An 18,946-nucleotide genomic window follows, 5' to 3' on the forward strand; every position below is an offset into this window, starting at 1 on the left:
TTGTATTTACCTTATTCTCCCTCCTTCCTTCTCAAGATCTCAGGATACTTTATACATGAAAGAATTAAGCTTCATAGTACTTTACTAAACCTTCCCTATTCTACACATTAGGGAGAAGAAACACAAAATGGAGTGGCAGGGAGGAAAGCATTTGGATGGATGCCAGAACATAGTGCAAGGCCAACAATATAAACAGATCAAGATTCTTCCTACTATCCTACCTAAAATACTTCTGTGCAATAAGCCTGCTTTGTACTTTTGACTCCATTTATTTGTGTTAGGGACTTATCCTAGGATCATGTCTACTATCCAAGGAAAAAGGGGGGGGGGAGGGGGAGGGAGAGGGAGAAGAATCATTACCCTAAATTGTTGGCAGCTAAAGTTGGGTTTGTATTTACCACAGGAAAAACAAAATAAACCTAACAGTAGGCCTCTAAGCCCATCAAGCCAGATTCCTATCTATTAGATGACTGTATTAGATGACTGTAGGTTAAAAGTAAGTTTACAGTCAATAGCTATTTTTAATATATCAATGAAGACTAAGAACAGCCTCACTGAATTTCTTCTAATAGAAATGTATCTCAATCTAGATCATTAGACATTCCAAAATTAATATCATCCCACATTTAGTTCACAGATTAATATTCCAAGAGATATGTGACTTCATTAACATAGTTTGGGGAAGAGCTTAAAAAAGAAAACTGGATCTGTTCATCAAGTTACCAGCTGGACTGTAGCAGGAAGGCAAGCAATCTATTTAGCAACTGGAATATGCAGGCACTCTCATCTGCCCTTCAAATCTTTATCATCCTGTTTTTCAGATATTTAAGACTAAAAGCAAATTATTTATCAGTATATAGTTAGCTGTCCAGTACAGTTGCTAGTGTTCTCAAATTTCTAACTTACCATAGTGAAAAGTTTAATATAACACACATTTTACATCATCATTGTGCAGTTATGTCTTTCTATAGAAACATAGAAAACAAAGGATTATTCTAAGCAAAACGTTTTCCCTACTTTCAGAATACATTGCAGCCTAGAAAATGTCTCTGACCCAAAAAACCTGAACTACAACATCAGAACACTAACTAAAGCAAAGAAATTACAAAAAGCATAAGAGTTGTAGCTGAAATGGAGTATAATATGTCCTCCCACGTTTATACAAACGGACTAACCTGTCTCCCAGAAAGAAGACCTCTGGACTCAAGCCTCCATGGACAATCTCTGCTTTGTGGAGCTTCTCTACCACACCCAGAAGATTGTAAACAACCAACACGATAACTTCCTCTGTGATGGCTTTGCAGCCACGAATAACATCCTGAAAATAACGAACAAACATATATCTATATGCCATTCTACCCCAAATAAAATGGAATATTTATAGCTCACTTTTTTTCTAGTCAGCGGTACAGAGATAACAGTACCACCCTAAATTCAGTATAGTCAGATTTTCCCCATGATCATCCTACCAGAATTAAAACCACCACGAGCTCTCAGAAGACACTATTATTCAGGAATGCTGCGCCCCACTGTCTCCCCCCAAAAAACCAACACACACAGAGGAGGACAAAATTTAACTGAAGATTGAAATTATTTAATGTATATCCTCCCTATGCAACAATTCAAAAATGTATTTACCATATTTTATTTAAACACAAATCCTTCAGCAAAATGCTAAATGTGACCTTATGCTATGCCATAGCAGACCGGAAGTCTAGAAGATGCCAAGAAAAGAGTTTTAGATGCAAACCCTATTGTGGAATAACATACAGTTCTTGGCTTATGTCACTTGTCACTTTCATGAATAAAGAAAAAGTGAAGAATGAGTTAAATTAGTCTCAGAGAAGCACACAACCTACGTATGAGAAACTAGCCCTATCTAAGGCTATATAATAAACAGTCCTAATTTGCATTTAGGTGAAACAAAAAACAGAGGATCCAGACTACAGTATTAAACATGTGAAACCATCTTCAGGAATGACTGGCAAAACTCACTATTGGTACTTATGAAAGAGTTCATGTCTTCTACAGTTGCACTTTGGTCATCTATACTGACCCCAAGAGTGAAGCGATTTATATCCCTATGTAGAATAGCACAGCCATCTTGGTACAAGAAACAGCTGCAGTTCTCACTGAAGCTTTGGTCAAAGTCAGTATTCAGACGCTCCTGTAATTGAAGCGTGATATAAAAATCCCAAGGCACAGGCTGAGAGTACACCTATAAGAAGGTACAGAAGAACATTTATTTTGGAATAAAGCAAAAATTGCTCATCTTCATATTTTTTTCCCTTCCCCGCTTTACTATGGAACACGTTTTCTGCAGTCAGAAACTTCAAATTTATATTCACAATGAGAAAGAGATTTTGAAATAGCTAGCTTTATGCATGGAATTAAGAAAGCAAGAACAAGTTTACTGTATAGTAGGCTAAAATGGCTGATTTCACATTTCATGTATAAACAACATCATATGTTACCTTTATTGCAAATCCCTTTGCATCCAGCTGGGGAAAGTTAGCTGGAACAGCAAAAACCATCTTGTATTCTTCATTGGTCCAATATTCCCGTTTGATACAGTAAGTCTCATTTCCTGTTATGAAAGTTTACAATTCAAGGTTTCTAGGCAAATATATGCGCTCAGACTATTCAAGCCATTCCCCACCTCCCCGCCATAAAACTTGGGAGGGGAGCGAGCATGAGATATGTTATGTTCCAAACCAATTCAGAACATAAAGAGAAGCCTTGCACTCTAGAAAGCCTGGAATACTTACCTAGCTCAAATTCTTTCTCAAATACCATCACAGGCAGAGATCCATTCTCCAAATGAAAGCCTGGAGAAGCAGTCAGTGATTCTGGCATAGGATCTAAGAGCTTTTTACGCTGTTCATCACTCCACAAAAACTGAGTTATGTCATCACCTAGGAAGGCAAATAACAGAAAAAGATGAGCCCAGTCTAGGTGTTGATGCTCTTTGTGAAATGATCATATCTGGCGAGGAAAGTGACATGGATGTTGCAAGCATTTAACTGGACTTTATTTGCATACTGATTTACTGCATTACCTTTCAGCAAGTCAGATAATCTTTTCCCAATAGTTTCTCATTCCATAAAGTGAAAACAACTCTTATCTTTAAAACTATCTTAGCATATCTTGAGGCCTCAATGATTCTTCTGTAGTAAATCTTGTAAAAATGTATTTTTCACAGAACAGACAAAACTATGAATTAGATTAGGTACCTCTGCTCAGCCACAGCAGAAACCAGTCTCATAATTTTGAGAATTATCAATTCAATTCTTAATCTATTTCTAGAATAAATGATCAATTTGTGATTTTTTTTTTTTTTAAACTGAAGGGCTTAGTTGAAATGAAATTTTTTCAATACAGCAAGGGGGGGGGGGTGTGTGTGGTGTTTGTACACACACATATATATATACACACACACACTACAAAGTCAGACTCTGACTCTGCTGCTCATTGCAACAGTATGAATTTAATGGCTTTCACCTCCTGGAAAATACATAGGAAAACTAGATGTAGGTCTGAGTTTATCTGTTGGATAGCTTCCTCTCTGTTCTATTATCCAGGAGGATAACTTTGTCTTTGGGAGAACTGATACAGCCTGAAAGTATCGACTTCCAGTGATTAGGCAGACTAAAACACAACAGGAGTAGCTGGCTTCTGCTGACTTCCTCTCCCAAAAAAGTCTGATTAACAGTCTTTCACAGTACAAAAATATAAAACAGTATAATGTACTATGTAATAGCAGGTAGTGATACACATATATATTTATTCATATATATTTATTTGAAAAGTATTGCAGGAGAGTTGGAGATTGGCTAGAAAGTAATGCTGTGGAAGTGGATTTAGGAAGTGTTGTAGGTTGCAGGCTAAATAGTGAAACACTGGAACAGCTATCACAAATATATGAAATGTCCTGGAATATTTAACATGAATACACTGACAGACATCTGAAGTAATGTTTCTGCTTTACACGGCATTAAGTCTTCAGCAGAATTACTACATCTAGGTTCAGAACTGCACTTTACGAGAGATCAGAGGAGAGCAAAAGGGACAATCACAGGTTTAGCTTGAAACATCTGAAGAAATGTCCCCCCCCCCCTTTTTTTTTTTTTGGAACAATCTTTACTTGCTACAAAGACTAGTGCATATGATGATATAATTAAATACTGGGTTTATCCACAGTATTTCAGTTATGTTAAGCGGAATTAGGAAAAGAATGCTATCTTATGCTGGGGACCTAGGACATTTCATTATAAAACACTAGTGATACCAAACTTTTTGGATCATGTAGTCTGCAGCTACACAATGTCATATTATTCCCTAGAATATATACACACTGAGAATTTTTAGATAAACAATTCTAATTAAAACATCATAAACTGAAATCAAAGAAGGTAAAGGAGTTAAATTCCTTAAAACCTCATTCAACACAAACTTAATTCTAGAGGCCAAATTTTAAAGGCTTTCTGTGAGCATTCCTGTTTTAACTGTAATATAAAGTTTTATAACAGAGAGAAACAAAAGTCTTCGTCTAGAAGAAGGGAGAAATGAAGTTAACCATAGTGATATAAGTTTTTTTTTTTTTCTTCTGTAGGAAAGAATACTGCAAAGCAGCATAGTAGTTTATGCAAAACTGACTGCAAGGTTAAAACCAGAGTTATGGAACTTCTATTTATCAGATTCAAAATTGTCTTTTTCCATGTGGCACTTACTGATACATCAGAACCCACAGTAAGATGATTATGAAAGAAAAAAAAACAAAACAAAACCATCCAAGAAATTTTTGGATGTTGACTGTATGTCCTACGCTATATACCTTGGCTAAACGAGTATGATGGGACTAAAACTCTCCACAAGTCAAAGCAACAGAAAATATACATAAAGGGTAGAGAACGTAGGATGTACAGAAAAGATCGTAATTTAGTTTTAGGTGCAAGTTATTTGTTGAGTGAAATTCGGTTTCAGTACTAACCAGTAACGTGTTCACCGATACCTCCGGAATCGGTAGCCATTTCAGCAGGCAGGCTCTGAGCAAGTTCCAATTTCTCAGGGATATGCAGGTATTTAATAGTGGATATTTGTGTAACAGAGGAAAGAGAAGATCCTGGGGAGACAGAAGAACCTGACGAGCGAGTATCTTCCTGACTTGCTTCCATGATCGGACTGTAAATAAAGTCATCAACAATTCAGACTTCCAGAGAACGCAATGGCTAGATAAGGCTAGCTAGTGACTATGAAAGTATACCATGCATCCATAGACTTCTTAAACAAAGATGTCCTTTTTTAACTCTCCACTTCATCAAAAAAGATATGTTGGAGCATCAGTTTAGCTCCAGTGATTGTTCACATCCATTCTTAGTCTACAGATGATTTTTATCTTATCTTACCTTAACTATGGCAGCTATAGCAGAAGAGATGCTGAACGTTCATTACTGTCTTAGTTACCAAAATTCAGACTTACAATAAAGAAGTGCAAATGCTTTTAAAGCAGCACAAAATGAAAAAAAAAAAAATCACTCTTGCTCTTCCTTCCCAATTATAATCAGCACGGCTTCCCAGGGAGCTTGCCAAATAAACACACACCTCCAGCTTGGTGTACATATTTACGTATTAACAACTAGCAAATGAAACTCAGTTCTAAATTAAGAAAACACGATACAATCAATGACTTTCTTTACAATAATAAGAAACAGTGGGTTGTTTGTCAGCTTCCCCCCCCCCCCCGTAAGAGATCTAAATCATCAGATCCCTTTTATATATTGAAACAACTACAGAAACATTCAAGTACAAAAGAAAGTGATGATTCTACTTTTAATTTCTATGGTTACAGAGAAAGTGTTTATGAATCTCTTTGCAAGTTATTTTTAGTAGAAAGAGAATAGAGTTAAATCCTGCAGCATCAACAGTGAAAAGTCAAATGAACTTGTTATTACTTTTTTAGTTCTTAAATCTGCTCAAGGCAAAACAACACTACCATTTCTCTAGCTTGGAGTCTAAGTACACTCTGATCTTTCTGAAAAATTGCTTCTTCAGAAACAGCATAGCGAAACTGCAATCAAAGACACACAGGTAAAGGGCAGACAATGCTTTGCTATAATTACCTCAGTTTCTTGGCACAAAGAGCTTCATTGTACGTTCCTTCACACCCAGGGATTTGCTGATTCAGAGGGGTGCTCTTGGATTCTGGACAGTCTTCCTTCAGGGTGCTCTCTGAATAAGCGGGAGCTGGGATTCTCTGAGCTACCACACCATGAAAGGGAGTTGATGCCAGGTGGGCAGCCCTAACAAAATCACAGGTGTCTTCTGGGTTGGCACAAAAGGTTTTGTTCTTGTAAGAGCCTGTCACAATTGCATCTTCAGTCAAAGGTTCAATTCCATTCAGCTCATCCTGCAACAAACAGGAAAGGAAAACAAAAAAATGATTTGTCATAAAAATCTATAGGCTTTATTTAAAAGCTGTCTCCTCCCTGTCCCCTTTCCTGTTGTCAAATTCATAAGGTGTGCACAGATGTGCTTCATATTCCTACCAGGCAAAAAAGCATGCATAAAAAAAATTGTCACATAGGCAGTTACTAGGTGTAAAATATTGTACTTGTAGATAAATTAAAACAAAAATTTAAGTCACCACATTTTTAAACTGACATAATTGCCTCCCATACGTAGTGTTAGTTTTCAGTTAGTTTTCCACTATCTTTATCCCTCTTATCTTCCAGGTCACTCTTTCCTTTAGTCATGCCAGTCCCATAATAATCCCTCACCTAGTCATTACAGAGAACATTTCTCTCTTCCTTTTTCCAGCTTACCACCTTTCAACTTGAATCTGACACCCTGTCTTCAGGTACGCTACCTATATGCTCTTTTGAGCTAGGTAACTGAACCCTGACCATAATATATTTGCCTATGTTTTTTCCAAACTAGAAAGGGTAGCATTGTTGCACGCATTCTAGAGCACTGAAGAGCTACCATGAACTATTAAAGGCTACTTACTATCTGCCACCCTCATTTCAGTTCAGTTATAAGCAAATAACGTAAGCGTTGACTAAAGCGTTGGGCATTGAAAACCACTAGAGCACGCAAAGTGGCACTGTGTAGATATCCTCACCAACTCTGGAATCAAAAGCAGCGCAGTGCTCACCGTGAATTACTTAACCCTGCGAGTTATTTCATAGTGTAATTGTACTATAAAATCCTTCCTAGTTCAGGATAAAACCCTCTCAGTTTAAAGCTTTATTGCTAGCATACAGTAACAAAGTCCTTTGATGAGACAGCAAATCATGGCTGTATTGAATGCTTTACAAATATCTGCAAGACTGCCAGAGAAGGACAAAGAATCAGGATGGCTTAAGATAGAGGGTGCACAGGTTTAGAGGATTCAAGTAGGTTGTGCTTTAAGTGAGGAACAGAGGGTTGAGATGCTTGTTCAGATGTGTGATAAGAAAAGTGGATGGAAGAGGATGCAGTATTTCAGATAACACTTCATCACACAAATGTTTTTAAATAGTTGTACAGTGAGGAAACCTGACCACTAGTCTCTTGATTAAAATTTTAAAAGCTCTCTACCACCATCTCTGTACTAGCCACCTTAAAGTCTAGTAAAACCATGACATTTCCAGTGTAATCTTAATATCACCCAATTCAATCATTGCCATGCGAGACAGAAGCATAGGACTCTTGCTTATATCATATCAAGGACTCGTCAGTCCAGGCAATCTCACTCGGTTCAACAGTAGAACATTCCACATTGGCTTCTCCTTGTCAGGAAATCTGCTATAGGGTAAACTGTTTCCTTACACAAGCTTCTGGTAGTACGTTTTCCTTTGCCGTGATACAATCCGAAGATTTACGAATAGCAAGAGGGCGCCGGGCACTTTTCTGTGTATGACCTGTAGAACAACTAAGATAAAGTTATATTGTGTTAAATATTTATTAGCACAGTTTCTGATCTTCAGAGATTTCTCTCAAGAATTTAAGTTTACTGGCCACTTCAATCTGAACCACTTTCTAAACCAGAAAATTGCAATACATACTGCTTTCCAGAACAAAGAAAATTTATATAGCACCCTAAGTAGTTTGTGAAAAGATCTAGGAACACCAGGAGAATATTTCCCAGCCACAGAGTCTCCCAAGTAGTATAAGGAAATAAAAATAAAAATCTAACAAAAACCACCCACACCCAGACAAGAGTGAGTCCTGTAATTCAGCTCTTAACGGAAGTGGCTGGTACTTCAGTTTTTCCCTCCTCCCCAAATCTAGGTCTTCAGTAATTCAACCTGATATTCTGGTTTGCTGAAGTAGATGATTCATCAAATATAGAGAAAAATGTAGCAGGATCCAGCGGAGGATGGAGAGCTACATCTATAAAAGAAAACCAAAAGGCTCTATTATATCAACAGTTTTTCCACAACAGCAGATTCAATACTTCTTAAAACATTTAATATGCCGCATTAAAAGTACCAGTCCTAGCAAGAAGTTACAGCACTGTTTAAAGTATCTTATGGGCGGGGAGGAGAGTGTTCGAACAAACAACCAATAAAAACCAGCTTGGTTTTGTCATGTCAGAGAACCACACAAAACCTGTACCTTTCTTACTAAGGTTGGCTTCAGCTCTCTGGTCTTCCTGTTCATCCTCAGAGTCCAAAAACACACTCCCTCCCTGTATATCCAGGTGTACACCAGGAGACTGGATAACCTCTGTCAATAGACACAATAGTCAACTCAAATCAAAAGTAAATTTCTTCAGCGTGCACGCTGCCCAACAACTGAATTTAGAATGCAGCAAATGAATATACAGTTTCCAGTTGTAGACCACTACCAAATCCTCAAAAAGAGGACTAAAGATAGTGTCAATCTTAAGGGTAGTTTGATTTTTTGTTTTTTAAATAAGCAGATTTTAGTGAGACTGCATACATGAAAGTGAACAAAGCTCTTCAACTATTAAAAAAACATAGCTCTTCTGATTGAAAGTTTCTTCAAACAACAGATCTCTTCATTAAGTGCCTCAGGTGCTCAGTCTTTTGCTGAATAAAGTTAAAAGCACTTGACATTAGCACGTTCTTATTTTCATTCTTCTAATCCACCTAGGCTTTGGTTTTTAGTTTGCTATAGGGTTTTGCTACTCACCTGAAAGAACACTTTCCTTCTGTGCAACCTTCTCTTAAATGATACAAATTTAAATACTACTTACTCTTGGAACAAGCTGGTTTATGCAGCCGAGTATCTTCTGACCGTTGGGATTCACTGTGAACAAGATACAAACTTGTTTCTTATATTTTACACCCTCACAAAACATAAGCAGACTTTGTAAAAAAGCAAGGCAAGCTGTCCTATGCTAGCTGTAAAAGAACTAATTCTTTGAAGACTTCAGATTCTGGTTACAGGCTGAGGCCTAAGGGTACCCTTTCCCTAGATAGGAGCAGATTTTCTGTTAATGATCCATGCTCCTCAAATAGTTATCCCCACAAATTTTCTCGTTGCTTACAAAGAAAGTCTATATTACCTTTGCAAATGAGACTGTTTCTCTCCAAGTTCTGTTGCGCTGGAAAAAGGAATTCCTTGCAGTTCCAAAGGTGGTGAAGACACTCTTGTCTCTGCTGGCTGTGAGAACAACAGCGTATTTTGGTTCCGCATTGATGAAATCACAAGCCATGCAAGAAGGTTCCAAGAATGCTATGATAATTCTGTGCAGGTCATTAAAGCCTTGATGGTATAATAATTTTCTTTAGCCATTTTTGTTTGTACTTAGTTTACTTGCATGAGAAAGTTTATTTTACTGTACTAACCAAAGAGAATACAGACAAACAACCCCTACCATACATATATAGCTGTAAAGAGTAAAATCTAAAACTTTCATTTGGTATTTTTGTTAATCAAGAGGCTACACGGCGTCTATTTTTGTTTGTAATGTTTGTAAACATTCTATGTATGTTTGTAAACAGCTACATAACTTACAAAACGTTCCGAATTTGATGCATTTCATCATTTAAAACATATCTATTACTAATACAGTGTTTTGGAAGGGGAGAGGGAGAACGTTTTATTAGCACAAACTGATATAGTCAGGAACAAGAACAGCGTTAAAATATTAACTTTTTAATTGTGATTTGCAACCTACATGAAAACTGGGGTTTAAAATTGTTGTCAACATACATGAAAATAGCTCTTGTTTTCCAACTAGTTAAACAATACTTAACAACGATAGAACAAAGTATACTTGCTTAGTATTTAAATAAAACTGGAAGGGTCTCTGCTCAAGACTGCTCTGCACATAAAAAAAAAAAAAAAAAATGTATTGCATGATAAGGTGTGCTACTATCTATGAGTCTTGGAAGCAAGAATCAGATATTGCTTTGCCACCCTTTACTCATTTCCCTAGCTTCAGCTCCTATCTTCTTTTGCATTACCAACTTCTCTAGATAGAAGGAAACCACTGGTGGTTAGAGTTTAAGAAAGAGCCGTTTACCCTTAAGCATTCAGCAGATCTTTATTAAATAATTTAGAAGTTTATACCTTAGCATAACTTCTCTTGCCTGATTCCTAAATAATTTCACAAGTATTGTTAAGTTACACTACAAGATTTTAAGCCTTTGATTTTATACTCCTGCAGTGAAAGCACATGGTAGGGGGCACGGAATATTTCTTTGAGCTTTCATCAACTGGGTAACATTTCCAGTGTATGCGTACAATAGACTGAAGCATCATTTCCAAGAAAGGAAGAAAGGAAGAAAAATTAGCCAAGAAACACATTAGATATTCTTCCACTAGCACCTTCACTTAAAATAGCAGCTATTTGTAGAAGAGCAGATAAATGAAGAGGTCAATACCTGCTCATGTGGTTGTTGCTGCTTGTCATCTTTCTTCAGTTTCTTCTCCAGCTCCTCAATTCTCCGTTGCATCTCTTCCTTCTTCTGTGCTATGGCCTGCATCTCCTCTAAAGATGAGAAAGCTGGTAAGATACCATGCATATTTTAGATGCAAGTTGTGGCTAAAACCTAAATACGCCCTAAAGGAGTATTTAGCTGTGTTGCTTTCTCTATACCTCAGAGTGGCCAAAATAACTATTCCAGTAGAACAGCAGCTGCAGTAAAAAACTGGTATGCCAATAAAAATTGGGAGTACAATTTTACCTCAGGAAGTCTTAAGTCATCCCACTCTGAGGCATACCTTCCGTTTTCTTTTTTGCTTTCTTTCTGTATATTTCAGCTCGAATCTCTTCCAAAGAAAATTCTTCCACTCCAGCATAAACTTTATCTTTACAATACATCACCACCTCTTTCTTTTCCTGAGTATCCTGCTGATGGTTTTGCACTCGCTGTAGTGGATCCTCCTCTTTCTCAGGTTTGCGAGCACTTAAAACATGGTTTATGCTGGGTTCAATTTTGCAGGGAGTCCTGAAGGAAAAAGTTAATATTTGGAGTTTAGGAACTTCATTGTCACAAATAAAAGAAAGCACTGGTGAGAAAAGAGCTAATTTCAGAATCTAGCTACAGAACAGCCTAAGAGACAATCTGGTGAATTGATAGACAAACAAAACAAGGAAGAAAAATGGAAGGATAGCACAGAAATAGAAATACACCAACTCATAACTGTATAAACCAGTAAACCAGAAAAAACAAGGAAGTGATAATAAGGCCCCCAAAAGAAATTAAAAATCTCACGATACTCTAAATTGCTGTGCTTTCTGGAGTGGGATTTATTTTTACTTTAGCTCTAGTGATCTGTGTGAATGCACAGGTCAGAAGTCGCTAACCATCCTCCAAAACAGTTTACTTTAAGAATTAGCGGAACTGAAAAATGAAAGATCTTGAACTAGATAAGGCTTGTATTTGAGACTTAAAAAAAAAAAAAAAAGTAAGATGCAACAAAAGCAGAGGTTGCTCAAGGAAAGTGTTCTACATACTGAATGACAGGAATGAGTTTCCCAGTTACACATACCTCAATAAATTCAGATCTCAACAACTCAATGAGAAGTGTTTAACTGTGATTTGGGTGATTAGTTAACTCAAAACAGTTAAAAAGACATCGTTAAGAAAGCTGTTAAGTTTCACTTTTAAAATGGACTCACAACTCTAAGACCAGGAGGCACAAAATGTACTCCCTAACAGTTGGGCTTTAAAAAGTGTGTTTTTTATTTGGAGGGGGGGGGGGGGGGGAGTTGAGGGAAAAGGAGTTAATTAGCTAGGTCACTATGGGGTCCTCCTACCCAAACATTTGGATAACCCTTGATAACATAACATGATTTGCAATATCTTTACACAGTGTCAACACACCTCTTTCCATCTAATTGACTACTGCATCATGAGGCAATTGACTCAAAGTCAGAAAAATATCTGCCTTTAAACTCTTTCTATTACGTAGTGTAAGACTACTTAAGCTACTTACAGCTAATTTAACAAATCCATGTTTAAAACATGATACTCAGCTCTCACCCATTCCCTTCTTTTCCCCTGTGTAAAAAGAGGCTGCCTTCTGTAAATATAAGTCTTCATCTAAGAGAGACCAGCATGTCAGGAGATCTAATTACATGGTATTACTGACTTCCAGGAGCAAAAAGCAGTTTTATAGTTTAGACAATTTTGATATTTCACATATTCTAAAATTATGGTATACCTTTGGTCAGAGCTACTCTGCAGTCCACATGCAACACACAAAACTCATGGGAAAAGTTTACTGTTAGCAACCTCTCAGCATTCTTTAATTATACATGCAACTCAAAAAAAAAAAAAAAAAAGCACTCATATCATTAGCCACTTGAGAAAGAAAGGTAAGCAGCTTTTCAAAATGATGCATTTCTTCCTACTGTAACAAAATGGAGTAAGCCCGTCTCCTGGGATTTATCAGCATTTCAGTAAGCACTATATAAAGGGGAAAGTAGTGTCAGGAAAATAGCATACTCCTCCATAACTGAAGCCACACTGTTGTCATGGAAACTTTGATAGCTTGTTTCAGAATGAAACTCCATACAGAGTCAGCATAGAGTTCCCAAGATAGAGGAAAACAGCAATAAGCCTGTATCAATTTGGGACTGCTTTCACAACAAACAGTATCCTAAGACAGGTAACTGGTTTTGTGTAAATACAAATTAGACCAGTAACTATTTAAACTATTTACCATATACAGACATGATAGGCGCATAATGGGCGCTGATGGTCAAATGCCTCCCATGTCCCTGTGAATCCTCCTCTGAAGCCTCTGCCGTTCAGCTAAAACACTGATAATTCCGAGGTTGACCTATTTTAAATCTTCTTATAGCTAGAGGTTTGACTACTCAGTCAAAAGAGTTGGAATCTTATGAAGCACCTTTGAAAATTTCAAACGCACATTCTCATTTCAAACTAAGGTGAAGACTCACATTACTTGTTGCTGAGCTGACTCTTCCACATATGGGGTGAAGTTGGGCAATGCACCGGGTGCTTCCATACCAGAATTTGCACTACTACGAGGACGCTGAGGGAGAAAAAGTCAGTGTCGGCAGCTTAAAGATTCATTTTTAAACTTTACATTCCTTTCTTCTCTGAATCTCCATTTTCCCAGTCCTCAGCTCTGCTAGTTTTTCTTATTAAAATATACATATACATACACACACACACACACTTTCCCCAAGGCTGATTTGCAAGAGTAATTCCCTTCTGATACATTAGCCAGGCACGGATTTTAGTTGGGCCCCAGCACCTAGAAAAGCTAAACATACACCTCCCACCTCCACATTCTCAACAAGGCCTAGCTTATTTGTTACTCTGAGGGAATACTGGCAAAGCAGGAGATTCCAATTGTTTCTTGTTTGCTTTCCAGAGAGGCTATTATCCTTTTTTTCATCCAAGACTGATTGTAGGCAATAGAGGGGATAATAATGAAGAATTAAGACAAAGAGGCTCCAGACTTCTCCATTTTCTTCTCAGGGGCCATTCCAACACCCCAAAAATTCCTGAAGATGAACTGCTTTTGGAGTCAGTTATTAAAGAGAAGATAGATGGAATTTAGTCTGCCAACATTTTATTCTCATCTGCTTATTTGAAGTTCCCTAAAATTCTCAGGCAAAAAAATTTATGTAGTGGAGATATTTTAAAGATTGGGTCGTCTTTTCCACCATCTTTCATACAACTGTATACTCAACTATCTTCATTTTGGCAGCAACAGACAAACCTCTTTCCTTTGTGTAGCTTTTAAACACAGCACAAAGTGTTCATAAAAAGTTATTCTGTGTAATACAAGCCAGAACGAGCACCACATTTGAGTGAAAGCAAATTAAAAAAAAAGAAAAGCCACTCAACTCTTCTGTTAGTTGCAGCTTTTTTTTTTTTTTTTTTTAAATGACATCTAACAAATAAACTTCATGAAAGGCGTAACAGATAGGACTAAGGCAGGACAGAAAGAGAATACAGAAGTATTCTAAATGAGCGTATTAAGCAGTTTTCCTTACCCTGCCAGAGTTCCAAGGTCCTGCACTTAATTCATTCTCCTTGGCCTTTGGAACTGGAGGTGCTGTCCATGGCTGAGGTGTGAGTACAGGAATACCAGGTCCAGCAGCTGAAGCTGAATTTTCATCAAATACAGCAAAACGTAGATTACTTGAAAGCTGCTGAGAAGTTGGATTCCGTAAGCTTCTGTTTCGGTTCGTGGCTATAAGCAGGAGAATTATGCAAATCAACCTTTAACCCATCATACTCAGGTGTAAATTTCACAAAAGTATATTATTTTTCCAAGAACATACAGTTTCACCACTTGAATGTACCTTTAAGTGCATCTCCCACACGACTGATTGGCGCTATCACTTTTTTCTTTCCCCTGCCTTTTAGATCTGCCAATGAGCTTCTGTGAGGTTCTGCAGTTCCCAGAAGATCAAGGTCTTTTTCATCAGCAGCTTCCTCAAGCCCCAGTAGTGTCTGTCGAGAAACACGGGCCTGAAATTGCCTGCAAAAATATTGAAAAAGTCAGCATGAAACTTCACCCTAGCAGGTATCCACTGAAGCACTTAAAAATAGTCCAAGTTCCTCCCTTTAGGAGGAAGCTTACCTGTGATGGGACTGGAGCTTGTCCAAAGGCTCAGCCTTGCGCTGAAGACCTTCCTGGAATATTAAGTCTGCTTTCTTAAAGCTTCCTCTAGCCTCAAGTTCTTCTGCCCATGTAATGTAGAGTAGTGCCAGTGTTGTGCCAATTTCCTGGCTATGTAGATAACTGTACAGATCCAAGGGCTCGTTACAACAATTTCCCTGAAATATCCAAAGTATTTTTTATAATTGCATTGAACTACAAAAGGATTCCAAGTCAACACCTGCTTTTTGATGCTCCTGTATGACCCCCCCCATTGATTTAAATACAACCATACGTCCTCCCTTTAGAAGACTCGTATCATATCACAATGCATAAGATAAAAGAGAGAAATTCAAGAGGGGAAGAACGATAACGAGAAAGACCTTTGACTGCATGTACATATTTGACAATATTATAACCACTCCCTTAACTCCAGCCTACATATTTAAAGCTAGTCATTTCTTAGAAGTTTTATCTGAGATAATTCAATGACTGAAGTATGGCATATTAATATTTGTGAAAATAATTATCTTTAGATAAGTACAATATATTTCTAATCCACATAGGGACTGGTAAATCATCTCAGACAGCTAAACCTAGAGGAAAAGTGACCCTTTTACAAAACAGAACAATTAAACAAACAAACAAAAAAAACAAAGTAAAGCAGAGACAGGCAAGACCAGAACACTCTCAACTTAGTTTTACAAAAGAAAATTTAAAAAGTTCGTAGCTGTCTGAACTGAATGAACCTGAAAAACACCTGAAGATTCTATTAGAAGTGAGAAATGGAATTGAAGAGTAGATAACACGTTTGTAGAGAGATACCTCTAATATTGCACTAGTGGTAAAGCATATTCTTTGACTCTGAAGAAATTCAGATTAGCCATGTGCAAATGATACCCAAAAGTAGCAAGAAAGAGTAGCACCCAAGAAATATTCACAAAACACTCACAAACTTGAGCCAGAGATTAAGATAGCGGGGATCTTTGTAGTATCTCTGTTGTTCATTGAGTGCTTTCACAGCCCTTTCCAATATTGCTGAGAGATTACTCTCCTTTCCACCTTGGGGGAACGTTTGCTCTGTCCACTTGATGTACCTAGAGATGGAATATGTTCATAGGAAGACAGTTCTGAATAAAACATATGGCCTTTGTTTCTGTACAGGGTAAGGAGAAACACAAGAATAGGCATAGTACTGAAACAGACACTATGGATTACTTCCCCCCTGCCTCCAAGTTTTTTTTAAATACACTTGCTCTTTTAACTAGTTCAGTATTATTTTAAATTAATTTTCTTCAAGCTTTTATGAGGGAATCTAACATTTTAGTGACATAAATGTAACTTTTCCATTCATTCTTCTGAAATAAAAGGAAGCTTACCGGTCCCAGACATCCAGTGGATCATCTCCAGAATAAAACCGGATTTCTGATTCAAATTCTCTAGAAAAGATATTGTCCAATCGTTAAAGACATTTGTAAAACCATAAAAGCGTTCACTGTGTAAACTAAGACCTCCACTCTTACTTATACTACTTTGTAGGTCCACATTTTAAAAAAAATGTTAGGTTATCATATGTTTAGACCTGATTTTGTACTGAGACCCAAAAAACCAGAAAATAAATATTTGGATTCTTCTTCAGAATGAAAGTGCTAGGAAACTTACTTCCAAATATTGCACAAGAAGAGACATCGGTACAACCTTTCCAATGCATACTTTGAAGAATTTCTACTCCAAAGTTCATATGATCTCCCTTGACATAATTCTTGTTTCATTTTGCAAAGTTATTAGCAAATGGAAAGATTGCAATGAAAAATTTCATTTTTCCATGAAATATGCCTTATTTAAGCCAAGGAGGAGATTAGATTACACAGGCTGATGGAAAATGCTTGATCAGACAGCTACGGAACTGCACTGGAGAGCATAGCTAAGACTTCTAAGTGGCCACACTGACAGCCATCATCTTGTCTCTTTGTTCAGCTCCCACACATCGTTCCATCCTTGCAACATGACGGCTTCTCCCTCAGACGTCATAATTGTAAGAAACATTTATCTCTGGAGAAATAACCTGCTTCAATAGATTACTGTATAAGAGACTGTGCTCTCCTTTTCAGTGGTTTTACTTGGCAGATTACCACTGCAAAGATAAAACAAAACAATCAGACAAAAACTCTTCCTCCCTGTAGCCTTATTTCTCTTAATGAGTACATTTAAAAGCACAACAGAGTCTCCTTAGTGTTTGCAGTTTAAATGCTCCATTGCTAACCTACAAATAGAATTATCCATGGCACCAGTATTCTATCTGTACAGCACATACAGCAATTAGTCTTAAATATCTGTAGTGTGATGCTAGCATAGACATAAGTTACAAAAAATTCTTGCTCTTCTGTTCTCTTGTGTTTATGCTCATGAGATTAGTAGTGATAAAGGTGGCAAAGGAAAACAGATGAAAAGGCAGTAAGGGGAAAGAAGGTGTCCAGACATTGCTTACTGTTTTTTGAGTTGAACAGCAGTGTGGATGGAAGTCTCCTGCTGAGCCAGGGCTTCCTGCAAGGTGGACATGACACGTCCCTGCCTCAGGGGCTGCACGTTCTCTTTGCTCAGCTCCCATTCATCGTTCCACTCCTGTGACATGACCAGCTTCCCCTTAAATTCTGCGTTTATGAAGAAACAATAGAGAAAATACTGATTTAAATACTGAGGTAGGGTACTAATTTGAAACCTGACAGATCTCAGTTTAATTAGCTGACCCACCACACACTCCCTGTGTAGCCTTAAGCAATCATTTAGACCCCAACTTTTAGAGGAAATCAGGTGTTTGATTCCTGTTCACGGGAATCACACGAAACAACAGCTAGAAACCTCTTTACAGTCAGCAATCTCGGACAGGCGTCCTTAGCAGAAAAAACTGCAACACAGTAAGGCGTTTCCTTCTCCCCGCCCCCCCCCGCCCCCTGCCTATTCCCTTCCGCCCACCGAGGCTGCCACCCTCGCTGAGGCGGATCGGCGGTGATCTCCTGCCGAGGGGAGGAGGCTCAGCAGCCCCATAAGCCGGGCCGGGACTCCTGCCTCCTCACCAGCTGGAGGGAGGTAGCAGCACGGGAGAGACCCGAAACCTTGTCTCCCTGCGGCCAGGCTGCGACCAGAGGGGTCGGGGAGGGAGGCAGAGACACAGGACGGAAAGGAGAAGGGGCTGTTTGCTAGACGGCTCCAGAACTCTCGCATCTCAGGGCTGAGCATGGCCGCTGCTCCCCAGAACGCACTCCCCTCCTCCTCTGCCCTCCCGCTGCAGCCGGAACCAGAGGGAAGAGCTAGATACCCTCTAACCCCCTTGCTGCCCCGCCAAAACCCACATCCGCAACGGCACCGCCCAGCCCCGCACTCACACAGCGCAGCAGCCCAAGACCCGCGGCGAGCGCGCTAACGCCGACCGACCATCCGCCACCTTTGAAATTCAAACCTTCAACCGCCGCCCGCTTCCTCCCCATTGGCCGATGCGTTCAGCTTCCCCCTCCCTCCTTTCCGATTGGTTGCGCCGTCAGCCGGCCCTGCCGCACTGGTGCATGATGGGAGCTGTAGTTTCCCTCGGGCAGCGCACGCCCCTGGCCCGGGCGCTGGGGGCGCCTCACTTTGAGGCGCGGCCTGGTGGCGGTTGCGCCTGAGGCGTGAGGGAGGAAGGCGCGTGAGGGGGGAAGGCGCAGGCCCCGCCACCTCTCCTCAAGCGTGTTCCAGCCTCACGTATAGAAGTATAGACAAAAGTACAGACAGACATACTAGCTCAGGCCCCGGGGGCAGCATTGCTGTGTTGATGTGATACTCAGCTTGACTAATTACCCTCTCTAATGTAGTAGTAACAAGTAATTAGCCCCAGGCTAGGGTACAGTAATATTGCTGTATTGCTTCC

The 18,946-nt window shown here is 38.9% G+C and overlaps 1 protein-coding gene across 10 annotated transcripts in view; it reads right to left on the reverse strand.

Moving 5' to 3' along the window:
• Positions 1 to 18,545, reverse strand: part of BUB1B (BUB1 mitotic checkpoint serine/threonine kinase B) — a 45,878-nt gene extending 27,333 nt beyond the window's left edge. For 6 of the 10 annotated variants that reach the window (XR_011141227.1, XM_068944318.1, XM_068944321.1 and 3 more), the window contains exons 1-21: positions 18,429 to 18,531; positions 17,534 to 17,696; positions 16,425 to 16,484; positions 15,998 to 16,142; positions 15,028 to 15,224; positions 14,747 to 14,925; positions 14,435 to 14,634; positions 13,367 to 13,461; positions 11,179 to 11,405; positions 10,839 to 10,945; positions 9,515 to 9,612; positions 9,203 to 9,255; positions 8,599 to 8,709; positions 8,289 to 8,373; positions 7,810 to 7,912; positions 6,120 to 6,406; positions 4,991 to 5,181; positions 2,769 to 2,915; positions 2,475 to 2,587; positions 2,057 to 2,218; positions 1,176 to 1,318 (exon numbers count right to left, since the gene is read on the reverse strand). Coding sequence is in view for 6 of the 10 variants with exons in the window: in XM_068944318.1 (XP_068800419.1) it covers positions 1,176 to 1,318; positions 2,057 to 2,218; positions 2,475 to 2,587; positions 2,769 to 2,915; positions 4,991 to 5,181; positions 6,120 to 6,406; positions 7,810 to 7,912; positions 8,289 to 8,373; positions 8,599 to 8,709; positions 9,203 to 9,255; positions 9,515 to 9,612; positions 10,839 to 10,945; positions 11,179 to 11,405; positions 13,367 to 13,461; positions 14,435 to 14,634; positions 14,747 to 14,925; positions 15,028 to 15,224; positions 15,998 to 16,142; positions 16,425 to 16,484; positions 17,534 to 17,676 (2,846 nt within the window). In the remaining 4 variants the exon portion in view is untranslated. Of the gene's footprint in view, positions 1 to 1,175; positions 1,319 to 1,995; positions 2,219 to 2,474; positions 2,588 to 2,768; positions 2,916 to 4,990; positions 5,182 to 6,119; positions 6,407 to 7,809; positions 7,913 to 8,288; positions 8,374 to 8,598; positions 8,710 to 9,202; positions 9,256 to 9,514; positions 9,613 to 10,838; positions 10,946 to 11,178; positions 11,406 to 13,366; positions 13,462 to 14,434; positions 14,635 to 14,746; positions 14,926 to 15,027; positions 15,225 to 15,997; positions 16,143 to 16,424; positions 16,485 to 17,533; positions 17,697 to 18,428 lie in introns of all 10 variants that reach the window. The other 4 variants (XR_011141229.1, XR_011141230.1, XR_011141228.1 and 1 more) reach the window with 2 other exon arrangements.
• Between the last annotated feature and the right edge of the window lie 401 nt (positions 18,546 to 18,946).

This window comes from Struthio camelus, chromosome 5 (genome assembly GCF_040807025.1).
Source record: "Struthio camelus isolate bStrCam1 chromosome 5, bStrCam1.hap1, whole genome shotgun sequence".
In the NCBI taxonomy this organism is placed as follows: Eukaryota; Metazoa; Chordata; class Aves; order Struthioniformes; family Struthionidae; genus Struthio; species Struthio camelus.